This window comes from Eublepharis macularius, chromosome 16, assembly GCF_028583425.1.
Source record: "Eublepharis macularius isolate TG4126 chromosome 16, MPM_Emac_v1.0, whole genome shotgun sequence".
Lineage (NCBI taxonomy): Eukaryota > Metazoa > Chordata > Lepidosauria > Squamata > Eublepharidae > Eublepharis > Eublepharis macularius.
This window is the reverse complement of record NC_072805.1, coordinates 3,739,451-3,753,383: the sequence shown is the minus strand read 5'-3', so window position 1 is coordinate 3,753,383 and position 13,933 is coordinate 3,739,451. Positions and strand designations below refer to the sequence as shown.

The following is a 13,933-nucleotide window of genomic DNA, read 5'->3' as shown; positions in this document are numbered from 1 at the left end:
ATGCACCTGGGCCCCGCCTGGGCCGCGCGCAAGGAAGGCGGGAGGATGGCCGAGAGCGAGTGCGAGACGCCCGGCACGCCCGGCGAGTTCGAGAGCAAATACTTCGAGCACCGCGGCGTGCGCCTGCCGCCCTTCTGCAGGGGCAAGATGGAGGAGATCGCCAACTTCCCCGTGAGGCTCAACGACGTCTGGATCATCACCTACCCCAAATCAGGTACCCGGCGAGGCCGGGGGGGTGGGGAGGGCGCGTGTGCCGCAGCGGATGGAAGGCCAGCCCCCCCCCTCCCGCGCCCGGCGCGCTTCCCCGGCGGCTGCTGCTGCTGCTGCTGCTGCTGCTGCACCCCGGCACGCCTTTTAGCAACAGGTGGAGCCGAGCCCTTGCCTGAGAAGGTGCCCCGATGACTTCCGGCGACGGGATGGGATTCGCTGCCTGCGGAGAGCCCGAAGGGCGCAGGGAGCCCGAGGGTGCGGTGCTGCCTCTTGACCTGGGCCGTGAGCGGAGGGGCTGCTCCCGGCTGTGGCCGGCGCTGGGCGAGATGCGCCCTCTGGGTTAGGTCCTCCTCTTCCAGATGTGTCCTGGCTGCTGTTTGAGGTACCGGCCTGCAGCTCTCTGCTCCAGAACAGCCGGAGTGGATTCCGGGGGCACCGGAGAGACCAGCAAGATTGCCATCATAGACGCTTTTGGAGTCTTCTTGACTCTCCAGAGCTTAGACGCTGACAATCTTGCTGGTCTCTCAGGTGCCAGTGGGCCCCAATCCTGCTGTTCTACTGCAGACCAACATGGCTACCCACCTGAAACTAAATGTTACAGAAGAAATTGAACAGTGGCAATGGATGCTTAATTTCCAATTTATGTCCAGTGTGAGACTAAACTTGCTTACTCAGAAGGAAGTCCCACTGAACATTATTGGAACTGCAGCTGCTGGCCTTTGGGGGCCTGGCACCCATGACTAGACATGGGCACAAACTAAAAAAAATTAACAAACCTGTGGTTCATGGTTCGGTGCTGCTGATGAACCCAAATGAACGAACCGTAACGAACATGTCCTGTTACTGAACCGGTTTGCAGTTCGTGGTTCGTGGGCATCAGAACGGCCCCTGTTGCACTTAGAGAGCCCATATTCACAGGGAGTGTGTAGCAGGCTCTCCTCCAGCCAGCACCCAAGTTTGGTCAAGTTTGCAATGGGGATCTTGGAGTTATACCCTCTCCAATCCGAGGCCCCCAGGAAACTCCCACTCGATACAATTAGAGCCACCAGTTGACGTTGGCCCAGTGTACAAGGGGTTGACCGCCAGAACTGCCTATGAGGATTTACAGGGATGAGATTGGAGTGCCCATGGCTACAGAACACCCCCCTTCCCCCTACCCCCCCGGGTGTCTTCTCCCATGTAACCAATTTGCAGCTCCATGGTTGGAAGGAAGACCTGCCAATCAAGGTAAGCTGGGCTTCGATTTGGGTTTCCAGGGCGACAGAAGGAGTGCAGACAGAGTTCAGGCATCCCCCCAGCTCCGTTTCCAAGGGAATTGATTGATGGTGCCTGGCTTCACGAACTGCGGGTGAACACAACGAACTGGGCTTCCAATGAATGCTGGATTGTTGGCCATGGACCCTCATGAACCGTGGGATCATGAACAGATGATCAGGGGGTTCGTGGGTTTTTTTGGTTCGTGCCCATGTCTACCCATGACACCCACCCATGTTCATTAAAAGAATCCTGTAACCTGACGCAAGCGGCCTTAAGCAAAGCCATGTTGGATCAGGCCAGTGGCCCATCCAGTCCAACATTCTGTCACACACAGTGGCTAGAAATCCAGTGCCATCTAAAGGACTGTCAGTGAGGCCAGGACACCAGAAGCCCTCCCACTGCCTTCCTTCCAGCACCAAGACAACAGAGCACCACCTCCCCACAAAGAGAATACCATCTATCTCCTGTGGCTAATAGCCACTGATGGACCTCTGCTCCATATATTTGTCCAGTCCCCTCTTGAAGCTGGCAATGCTTGTAGCATTATCCTCCTTAGTCGCAGCAGGTCCAGACTTAAGAAGCAGAATGATTGTTGGTAGCATTTCGAGTACGAGGTCAGCAATGCTGGGCCTTGTTGGCTGGGGCTGAGCCCCTCTGATCTCCTCAGCAGGACTTACTGTTGAATAAACACACCGAAGCAGCAGCAGAAAAGGTTCGAAGTTGTAAAGAAACCTGGGTGCACTTGGCTGTGTATAAGCTGAATGAAAACTCGCGGACTTGTCAGTTTCATTGGGGTGGGCAGGAACAAAGTGGTGTAGAGACTTGCCTGTTATCTAGAATGTGTTAGTATTATCATTCCTATACTGCCCATGTGCCTGGTGCTTGACAGAGTATTGGAAGAAAACAGGTCCTTGCCCTGAGGCTTTTACAGTTTGAACTTTGACAAGGGGAAGATAGCTAGTAGATTGCCCCGGGGGAAATCTGCTCATGGAGGGAGAATCAGGAAATGGTATGGAAATTTTAAAAGACTTCTGTTGGTGTGAGTTGAGGTTGGTCTTTTGGCTGCTTCCTCACAGAGAAGATTCTCTGCACGATGCAAAGGGGAAGCATATATGATGGCAGCAGAGCTTTTACACGGGGGAGTTTTCTGTGCATCGTCTCCTGTCTTTTTCCTGATTTTTCCCTTCCCCGTGTGCTCTACTGTAGCTCCCTGTCGGTTGGAGGGGGCGGGGGCATCACAGTTGCTCCTCCCCCTTTTTTCTTCACATCTAAGTTATAGCGCTATAACAGTTCTATTAGATTAGTGGCAAGAGATAGTTATAGTGTGATATAGCGACTAAAAACAATTCGAAAAGATCTCCAGTAATGTGGCAAGAAAAAAATACTGGGAAAAGAGTGCACCATTCCTTCTGGACAGAATCAGGTTTGGGTACGCGCATATTGAGGAAAGGAAAACACTGGAAATAGGATGGTTACTGTTATGTGTAACATTATGTGGAAGCTTAAATAATGTGCTTCAGCATGGAAGCCAAGATGCTCTGTTGTTTTGAGTTTAATAACATAATAATAACATTTGATTTATATACCACCCTTCAGGATGACTTAACAGCCACTCAGAGCGGTTTACAATGTATGTCATTATTATCCCCACAACAAAACACCCTGTGAGGTGGGTGGGGCTGAGAGAGCTAGAAGCTGTTACTGACCCAAGGTCACCCAGCTGGCATCAAGAGGAGGAGTGGGGAATCAAACCCGGTTCTCCAGATCAGAGTCCTGTGCTCTTAACCACTACACATCCAGTTCTATTTGCGGGTGACTAGCTGTATGTACCAAGTAGCGGCCAGCATAGGGGTACATATCTTCATAGTTATTGCAAAGAACATTCGGCCAGTTCATTGGGGCTCAGATGAGCTTTGCAGGCAGCACACGCGAAGAATACCCATCTGGAGCCATCTTGACGGTGCGTGCAAAAAACAAACCTGCCTTTCCAGGAAAGGGCTTTTCTCTTTCCTTCAACTGGCATTGAACATGGTTCATATTAATATATTAGCAACAAGGGGGAACACAAGGACTCATGGATAGCATCTCAGTTACCCCTGCATGTCCCACAATGTTACCCTTTTCCCTCGTTCTCTGTCCCCAAATCCTCTCCTCTTTCTCTGTTTCCTTCTGTCCCTTTCAGCCACTAACCAACCCACTTTTATCTGCCTCTGCAGTCTTCATCTTTCCATCCTTCCCTGCCCCTGGCAGCCTCTCCTCCTCTCCTCTATTCAGCCTCTCCCATTCACCTAACTTTTCCTGCTCTCCCATTTAGATTCTTGTTCTTTTCTCCCCTCTCTCTGTTTCCTTCCCTCTTGCTTATCTTTTACTATCTTCAGACTCTTTCTCTCTCTTCCTTTGACTGACACAACCAAAGCTTGAAAGGCTCAGCAATATTGTGATTGCTTGGCAACCCCCACAACAGCCACCATGAATCTACTCTGGCAAGATCTCAGTGGATATTCATTTTAAAGTTACAGATGTTGCTTCGATTATTTGAGGTTTTCTTAAAAACCCCGTGTACTTTTTTATGATTTAAGATGTTTCTGCAAACCGAGAGTCACTCTCAGGTTTGTAGAAAAAACTTTCTCCCTGTCCCTGGCTCCATTTGTGGATTTTTTGATTCACACTCTAGGTCTGGTTCAGAATTACATATAATGATAATAATGGTCATACCATAGGAAGTACAGCCCTTATGTTTTGTCTCTCTGCTGTATGTGTATGGCCTGTGGTCCATATAGTCTCTGGTCTTTGTTCATATCCCTCCTCTATTAAGATGTGGATAGACACTGTAGGCCTGTCTAGTTGTTTGGCAAGGGGAGGGAAGGTGTATGGCTGCTCCCAACCCAAAGTCATTGCATTGAATTGCATTGCATTCATTGTTTCTCTGTGTCCTGTACACAGGGTTGCAATGAAATTCTTGGAGATTTGGGGGTGGAGCTTGAAGAGGGGTGAGACCTCAGTGGGGTATAATGCCATAGAGTCCACTCTACAGATTGGCTGTTTTGTCCAGGGGAACTGATCTCTGGAGTCTGGAGATCATTAGACCCCACCTGAAGGTTGGCAACCATACCTGTGCAGGCCTTCTGTAAGGTCCAGAATGGCCCAGGAAATGTCCAGTTTTTGAGACCCCTTTTAAGATTTATTCATCAAATGCAAACAAATTAACAAGAGCCAGTTTGGTGTAGTGGTTAAGAGCGTGGGACTCTAATCTGGAGAGCCGGGTTTGCTTCCCCACTCCTCCACTTGAAGCCAGCCGGGTGACCTTGGGTCAGTCACAGCTACTTGCAGCTCTCTCAGCCCCACCCACCTCACAGGGTGTTTTGTTGTGGGGATAATAATAACATACGTTGTAAACCACTCTGAGTGGGTGTTAAGTCATCCTGAAGGGTGGTATATAAATCGAACGTTGTTATTAAATTTTAGCTCAAGGCCGACACTAAATAGCCCCCCTTCCCAATTAACCCTGGTCCCACAAATACAAGCCGCTGGATTAGGATACCACCTGTTTCTTCTTTAGCGAGAGAGAGGCACAGATCAGTGGCAGCCCCCACAAGATCTAATTAGGTTCTAAAACCCAATTTAGTAATCATTCTGGATTAAAAGATGGGATGGGAACAAAGTAAAGTAAGTTCCAAAATATGTCTCCACTTCAGTAACAAAGTGTTAAGAAAACATGCCCAGGATAAGTCCCAAACAAAATTTCAACTAACAACTATGTGGTCTTAGACAAGTCATTTTTAACACCCTCCGATGTATAGATGTGAAGTCCCAGAAAAATTCATGGGAAATTTTCCACCCAACAACTTTTTTCATTTTTTCCTGTGGAATGGTGGGAAAAAAATCACTCCTATTTTCTCTTTTGGAATGAGGAGAATACTTTTTGAAAACAAGGCTTACTTCAAATGTATAGCATGAAAAAAATAATGTAAAATAATGGAATTATAGAATCATAGGATTGGAAGGGACCTCCAATCCCCCAGGGTCATCTAGTTCAACCCCTTGCACAATGCAGGAAATTCACAACGACCTCTCCCTCGCACACACCCCCAGTGACCCCTGCTGCAGGCCCAGAAGATGGCAAAACACCATTCAGGATCCCTAGTCAAATTAGCCTGGGGAAAACTGCTACCTGATCCCAAGATGGCGATCGGCCTTACCCTGGCCATGCAAGAAGGGGCCACGAGAAGCCCTGATGCAACCCCTCCTGCCCTCCCCCTCATGATCTGCTCAGGTTCACAGAATCGGCATTGCTGTCAGATGGCCATCTGGCCTCTGCTTAAAAACCTCCAAAAAAGTACTCCATGATTAGAAATCTAATGTATACTGTAGACTTACATGGTTGGCTCCAACCTCTTTTTTTACTGTAGAAAAGGGGAGGGGGTGGCCCCTTTTCCCACCAAAAACCAATGCTATAGATTATGGGTCTGGCATGAACAACAGGATCGGGGCTACAGTAAGTAGGGGAACCAGGTGAGATTGACTGGAAAAAAACTGAGTGGATCCAGCCCATTCATTCTAGTTTCTGTTGATGTTTGTTGCTGAAATCTGAATAATTTGGGCAACAATTAATATGTTATAATGTATTTCTTATAATATATTTTTAATGAATTCAGTATTTTCAATGTTATAAAATTTAACTTGCTATCCAGATACGCTGATATCATACTTATTGTGTCTGTTTTTGTCTGAACACTATGCCCTTTTTTTGCTTTAAAATTTGTTCCCTTATTTCAACTTTGATTTCCACTCCACTCCACCCCCATCTCTCAGATGGCAAAACCAAAATGGATGAGCTAAGGTAGCAGAAGATGCAGCAGTTTACAGCTCTCTCTCAAGAATAGATCTGCAATTTTGCTTGTAGAAAAATAACAGGACATTCCTACGCGGGTCTAGCCAGTGGAACTTACTCACAGGGAATTTTTCTTAGAATTAAATGTTTATTTGCACCTGCCTGTTCAGTCATCACTTTTGTTGTTCTGTGAAGCTTTGGCAGACGTGTCTTTGAATGTGGTGGACTGTTCCGAAGCAGCAGTGACATGCAGAGGCTAGATTCGAGCCAGCTGGCTACATCCTGATTGCTCATTGAAGATGCACTTTTGAAATATTCATAAAGTGCAGGATGTACTAAAAGCCCAAATTGATGTGCTTTTCAAACCTGTTCACATTTTTGTTCTATCTACCCTGTGCTCTGTAGGGCCAGACTCCTCCGGAGTAAGCCAGCCACTTGGCCAGCTGGGCTCAGGGGTGCGGAGCAGCAGGGGCCTGGAGCTCAGGGCTGGCACCCACTGGACCAGTTCATCTAGTGGTGCAGACCTCAAGCCTTAGCCTACACAGCGGTGATCTGGTTCAGCTGCAGCTGCTGGCAGGTGTGGAGGCTCTTGAGGCTGTGCTGTGCCCTGGTCAGGAGGACCCTGTGATGACTCCGCACTCCGGTCTGGGTTTACACGAAGGTTGCATGCAACCAGTCTGGCCCTTTGCCTCCTTTGTGCCACCTTAGCCTGGGCCTTCCACCACTGCCCTCTTGTGGAGGGTCTGTGGGCCTAGGTATATCTCCGGCCTGGCAGATGCCTAGTGATTATCTCGGGCGGGGGGGGGGGGCAGATATGTGGGCTTACTAGCAAGTTCTGGCAGGGAGACTTCTGGTAATGCGGGGGTGGCGCCAGCAGGTACCTCTGCAGTGTCAAGCCCACCCTGCGCTTGCTGCTTCTCCTAGTTCCCTAGTCCAGGATCCTGGCCGGGGGGGGGGGGGGGGCTGGCACTGGCACTTACTTTGTGCCGACAGTGTGGTGTCTGCTCCCAGAAGTGACATCATCACATTGCAACCTCCTGTCAGTTGCTGATGGATCAGTGGGCAAGGGTGCTAGCCCCTGGGAGTTTGCCCACCACTAGCAGGCACCTGGGATCTCTAGCTGAGTCAGGGCCACTGAGCTGGTCAGAGGTGGGGGGGGGGTCACAGCACCGTCTGCTATACTGTGTCTTGTTTTGGTAAAGTCTTGATTTCATGCCTGTGTGCTGATAATTTGCTGTGGCCAGGCCTTTGGTGGTCACAGAGGCATATGAGTGGCTTGTGGACGTTACATGCCCGAAGGGGATCAAGAAGCATGAGGGGTAGGACTTAGAGTTGCCAGCCTCCATGTGGGGCCTGGAAATCTCCCAGAATTACAATTTATCTAAAGACAACAGAGATCAGTTTGCCCGGAGAAAATGGCTGCTTTGGAGGGTGGACACGATGGCATTCTACCTCGCTGCGGTCCCTCTCCTCCTCCGCTCCCCTCCCCAGGCTCCATCCTCAAAATCTGCAGGTATTTCCCAACACAGAGCTGACAACCCTAGTGGCACTTCTTGAGTTTGCACTGCTGGTGTGTTTGGAAAGGAACTCAGTCTGCAGACAGACCTTGCACCTCTCCTGACATTTCCAAAGGCAGAGTGGCTCCTTTTTTGCTTTTCAGATACAAAAACTTGTGTGTGTGTGTGTGGGGGGGGGGGGGTGCTCAGCTTTCCCCCTGTCTTTTTTCTTTTTCATCTGTAGGATATATTTTAGCATCCTGGTTCAGCATGATGACAGCAATGCCAATTCTGTGAACCTGGGCAGATCATGAGGGGGAGGGCAGGAGGGGTTGCATCAGTGCTTCTTGTGCCGCCTTCTTACATGACCAGGGTCAGGCCGATCGCCACCTTGGGATCAGGTAGCAATTTTCCCCAGGCCAGTTTGGCTAGAGATCCTGATGGTGTTTTGCCATCTTCTGGGCGTGGGGTAAGGGTCACGGGGATTGTGTGTGGGGGAGGGGGAGGTATTTAGGAATTTCCTGCATTTTGCAGGGGGTTGGACTAGATGACCCTGGAGGTCCCTTCCAATCCTCTGATTCTATGATTCATGGTCAAGAAGTAGCCGTGAGTGTGTGCTGCTTCTTTGAGACACCCCTCCAGAGAGAACAAAGGCAGGAAGAAAGAATTGTTGGAGAAAGAAAACCATCAAATGACCTTTGAGCACTGAGATGCATCACTCTCAAGTAGGACAAAACAGAGAGAAAGCTCCTTACCTGGAGAAGCATATTGCACTCCCCCTACCCTCTTTCTGAACAAGAACACCAAGTTACCATTTCCCAACAGGCACCCTGTGCTCAGCAGTGTGAGAAAGTGGGGAGGGGGCACTTGGAATTTCCCATTGTATGGTCCAGGGTCGCCATGCCCCAGGCAACCAGTAGGGCAAGACGGTGGGTGGCAGAGGACACTTACCTACAGGCGCATTCGCTAGTGATGTAATTAAGTCATTTCTGTTAGTGGTGTCATGTCACCACAAGCTGGGACCACTCTGGTATTGGGCAAAAACTCATATGTTCTTTGCCCAAATACTGGGGCTTCACCTAGTGATGTGATGATGTCACTTCCAGGCCTACAGGAAATGATGTTGTCAGCAATATTATGACATCGCCTGGAAGGGCTGGTGGTGACTCTTAAGTCTCCATTTATTCCCCTGCAGGCCAGTTGAGCAGCGGTGGGGGGTGGGGGAACCCTCTCATGGTTACCTATGCGCTAGGCAGGGCTTTCATTTACATTACAGCTGTGTCAGGGGCAGGCCTAGGGCTGTAGAGGCTTAGGGAGTTTATTGGGATCTCACATTTCTGTGCCATCATAGCAGTAATGCTGGTATGACATCTGTGCCCTTCCAGCAGCATTGCCTACTGTGTATCTCCATATACGTTGACAAGGCTCGGAGATAAATTGGTGCAAGTCTATAAGCCTAGTGGCTTATAGACTTGAGTGCTCAAGTCTATAAACCACTTTCCACTTGGATGGTAGGGTTGTTCTATACATTTATCTACAATGCCTTTGTCCTGTTTGTCTTGTTCTCTTAAACATATATGCTTGACAGGGAATTCTAAAGCAAATAAAGTGAAAAAACTGATAACTGCCGTAAAGAGTATTGCTTCTTTTAATCTAGTGCATCTTTTTTTTGCTGTCTAATATGAAATACTTTCTTTGCAATTTGTTCCAAGTTAAACTGTATTTTAACCCAAATTATTTCTGTCCTTTGAGTATTCATCCTTTAAAATTTCTCATTCAATCTCTATAGAGTGACGTTGCTGTTCAGCTGTTACTGTTGTTGCCCCAATCTTCTGATAGTGTTGAAGGAAGCCTGGATCATCGTTTCTTCTCTCATTTGCAGGCACCAGTTTATTGCAAGAAGTGGTCTATTTGGTGAGCCAAGGAGCCGATCCCGATGAAATTGGGTTAATGAACATAGATGAACAACTCCCAGTCCTAGAATATCCCCAGCCTGGCTTGGACATCATCAGGGTATAGCTTAATCTCCTGAACGAAATGTCATTTCATTAAAATGTTTTGTTTTTTTAACATTTCTCTATTACACATTCATTGTTAACCCTGCCCCCTTTTTTGTTCCCCTTTGCCAATGGACTTGTTCATTGTATTGAGATGATTCTCCTTAAAATTTTACTATGGCCTTTTATAATTTTTTGTGAATTAGTATAGCACACGTTTACCTAAGTGCTTCTGTGAAAATACAGTCTGAACCTTAAATTTTGATTTACATTTCTTGTTCTAACCTCAGACTGGCCAAAAACGGCTTCTCATGGTACTAGACAGTGGCAAAAGAGGGCATGTGAGTGACCGAATGCCGCCTCCTCTTTTAAGAAGGGGGAGCTTGTATGTCTCTCCAGATGACAATCTGGAAATGTTTCCGGGTCTTTCTTCTACATCATCTTTAAAGAAGAGTTAAAAACTAATTGATCCGGTTATTTCAAATGAATTCTTTCACAGCAAGTTCAACAGATTCCATGTTCTCTTAAATTTTGTTTCATTCTTTATTGTAAGCCTGTGGCCAGAGATTTGCTCACTATTATTTTAGCTGTAACACCTAGTACAGTATAACTTGCAATGCAGAGATAGCTCATGCAGCGCTCCATGGGAAATGTGTGCAGTCCCTGTACATGTTACTCTAGAAGTGTACAAAGCCACTCTCGGGTACTTCCTCATTTAATATATCCTAGTAATGTGCAAAGCAATCTGAAGACTAGATCATCTGGATTTTTGCACTAGTATCCTTCTTTACTTGTTTAAGGTAGTGTGATGTTTACTTGAGCTTCTCTTAAGAGAACTGAGAGTCTTTGCAACGGCTTGGTTAGATACAGGTCTTCTGTTATACAAAAGTCTGAGATCTCAGCCTGCATCCAGCCACACATTCCTGAGTCTTCCAGGCACTTAAGCTTTTAAAAGAAGGGGTGGTGATTTTCATCATTTTCTCCCCAGTTTTCCCCCTGTTCTGTTCTTGAGGATCTGCTCTCCCCAGGAACAAAGTTGCAGTGAGTTCATTGGGCTGCGGCAGGAGAGGGAAGTTGGCAGAAATTGCCACCCTCTTGTAAAAGAGCAGAGAGTCTTTGGAACTGCTTGGCTGGATACAGCTCATCTTTTGTGGTATTAGGGCAAAATAGTTGTGTAGTGGTCCTGGCTGGAGCGACAAAATGTTTGCTAAGGGTATGGCTTTAGTCTAATGGTCAGGGTCAAATAGATAAGGTATTGGGGATATACGGTCTTTCCAGTGTGAAAATTAGTGTCCGGAGCCACCCAAAGCCACCCCAGACTTGGCCCTGACCCCAGCCCAGCCCCAGCTGAAGCCGGAGCAGAATGGTGCCACATGGCTCCCTCCCCCCTGACCCCCTTACCAGTAGCAGGCAGATGCAGCCAGGAGCTCCTAGGGGGTCAGCGAGGCCCACGGAACAGCTGAACTGCGTGGTAGGCTCCCAGCAGCGCGGCAGCACCCAGAATGCACCACTGAGCAGCTGAGCTTGGCTCAGCCAGTCACACCACCACCGCTGGCCTCAGGATGGCTCTTGATGCCACAGTCGAGGTGGCAGTAAGTGCCACCTGGGCAAGCTGGAGTGAGGGAGCCCTGGGCAGCCACCATTAACCCTGACCAAGAAGCCCAACCATGGGAAACGCCTGGGGTGGACCAGGCTTGGGCAAGGAGGAGGATGGGACTACCAGCCGGGGAGGCAATGCACAGGGGCATGGGGAGCGGGCTCCTCATTGGGCCACAGCCCAGGAGAAGGGAAGAGCCCGGGGTTAACTGGCAGGAGCAGGGTCAATCAGAGAAGGGAGCACAGGTGGAGGTGTGGGGTGGAACCAGGAATGCGCCAGTGGTGAGGCAGATTGGCTGCCCTGGGAGGGGGTGGGGCATAAGGGGGCCATAAAGGGGAAGTCTGGCAGGGATGCCAGGGAGGAGAACACTGGCATGACTTGAGAGTGAGAGAGAGCAAGAGGGCAGGAGGCGTGCCCCGCAGGCAGGAGAAGGACCAGGTAGAGCAACCTCCTCCCCTACCTATTTCTGAGGCAGAGGGGGACCTCCCCCCAGGCGCCCAGGAAGATGGCTGAGGGCAGGGTTGGCGGGCCAGGCGGTGTGGCAGCTCACAAACTGGTGGAGGATGCAGGCACTGAGCAACCCGTGAGCCGCCCTCTACTGCGGATCCCTGCCCCCACAGGCTGGAGCAGCAGGTGCCCACTCCTCTGCCCACCCGTGCTTCAGGCCACTGGAGAAGCTGCGCTCAGGTTGGGACAGATGGCAACCCTGGCTATGGACTTTACCTAATTTGGCCAGTGGCTGGTGGAGCATCAAGGGCAGTTGCTATGTGAGGTGACTCAGCAGCACTGCAAAGTCCAGGCTGCCCTCGCTCAGCGACAGTTTGACGCCCCCCTCATCCGGGACCTCCCGAAGGCCTTGGAAGGTGCATGTGGAGGAGAGGCTGGGGCTGGTGCGGCTGTCATGTACGCCAGCATACCTGCCATGATTGTATTCTGCATTTTCTACTGGTCAATGCTGTTTGCCAGAGTTATATGCTGTATTTGTATGTCTTAACTGCATATATTAATTGCAGGAGAGCCAGTGGGCCTCTCCATTATCTGTTGAAAATATGTACTTTCACTTCTTCCAGCAAGTGTCCTTGAGGAGAGTTGCTAGCAGCGAACATTGTATTTTTCCCAGAGACTGGGATATTTTCCTTTGTACTTCATGTAGTCTAAACTAATCTGTTTCCATGTAACCTCTTTGGGGTTTCGCACCAGAATGTCAATGGACCCCAAAGGGCGGAAAGTTTCCCTATAATTAGTAATGCCTTTGTTTGAATGGTCACTTCTGCCAATTGCCACCTTCAGGTGAATACCTGTACGGATCTCAATAAAGCTACTTCCGCTGGAACACCAGCATGTTAACTGTGGAGGGCTTGAGGGACCTGACTGCCAGGGACTGACAGCAGCATGTGGGGGCCCACTCAGGAACAGCTGAGCCCCTTCCTTCCACTTCGCCAAGCTTGGGCCGGAAGATGACATTGATGCCTACCTCGACACCTTTGAGTGAACCACCAAGGCAGCATAATGGTCCCGTGTCCGGTGGACCTTTATAATAGGGCCCTACCTGACCAGGGAGGCTCAGGCTGCACTAAAGGCCCTTCCTAAGGCTGAGAGCGCTGATTACGATAAACTGAAGGAGGTGGTGCTAGACCAGTACGAAATCACCCCGGAGACTTACAGGCAAAAGTTTTGGGCCCTCTCCTACCAACAGAATGACCGGCCTCAGGCCCTGGTGGCCCCTCTCCAGGATGTGGAGTACAGGTGGCTGAAACCAACGACAGACAAAGGGTGGTGTATTGCAGACCAAGTGGTGCTGGAACAACTTCTGCAGGTCATCCCACCCCATGCCCGCATCTGGGTGGCTGATAATAAGCCGGCCACCCTGAAGGAGGCCACCAACTTATGGGAAAACGTCGTGGCCATGAAACCCAAGGAGGCTCCTCGACTGGAGGTCAAGGCGAAGGGAAGCGGAAACAGCGTACCGGGTTTTGAACCCAGGAGCAGGAGGGCCTGCCTGGGACCCCATCCCGCAAAACTCAGCCAAATGCCTCAGGGATGGGCCCTGACCCCTAGAGAAATGGGCCTGAGGGCCCCCCGCCTAGTCTCACACGATCGGGTCCCAGGCCCTCGAACAATGGCAGGGAGGCAGAAGATTGGGGCCCCTGCTTCACATGCAGGAAGTGGGGACACTGGAAAAAGGAATGGCCGCTGATGGAGTATGACCTGGGCTGGAATGCAACTATGTAGGTCACCACCAGGACCACCACGACCCCCCTCCAATGCTGGTGATAGTGACCGTGGCTGGTAGACAGCTGACAGCCCTTCTGGACAGTGGGAACTCAGTATCTATGATACGCTCTTACCCCCCCCCCAGCCTCCCCGTGGTTCGACGGGCCACAATCACCTGTTTCCACAAACACATGGAAGAATGCCCTGTCATGAGGATTCTGGTGATGTACCAGGGCCAGACCCGAGAAACTGACCTGGCTCAAGTGCGCACACTACACCACCCTCTGCTCTTGGGGAGGGGTATGCCCCATTTCCACGTGGCCATACAAGA

The 13,933-nt window shown here is 49.8% G+C and overlaps 1 protein-coding gene across 1 annotated transcript in view; it reads left to right on the top strand.

Annotated features, from left to right (window-relative positions):
• The window catches only part of SULT4A1 (sulfotransferase family 4A member 1), a 45,394-nt gene continuing 31,461 nt past the window's right edge, over nucleotides 1–13,933 (top strand). Inside the window, exons 1-2 of the mRNA XM_055000729.1 lie at nucleotides 1–214; nucleotides 9,677–9,807. Of these exons, the coding sequence (XP_054856704.1) occupies nucleotides 1–214; nucleotides 9,677–9,807 (345 nt within the window). The remainder of the gene's footprint in view (nucleotides 215–9,676; nucleotides 9,808–13,933) is intronic.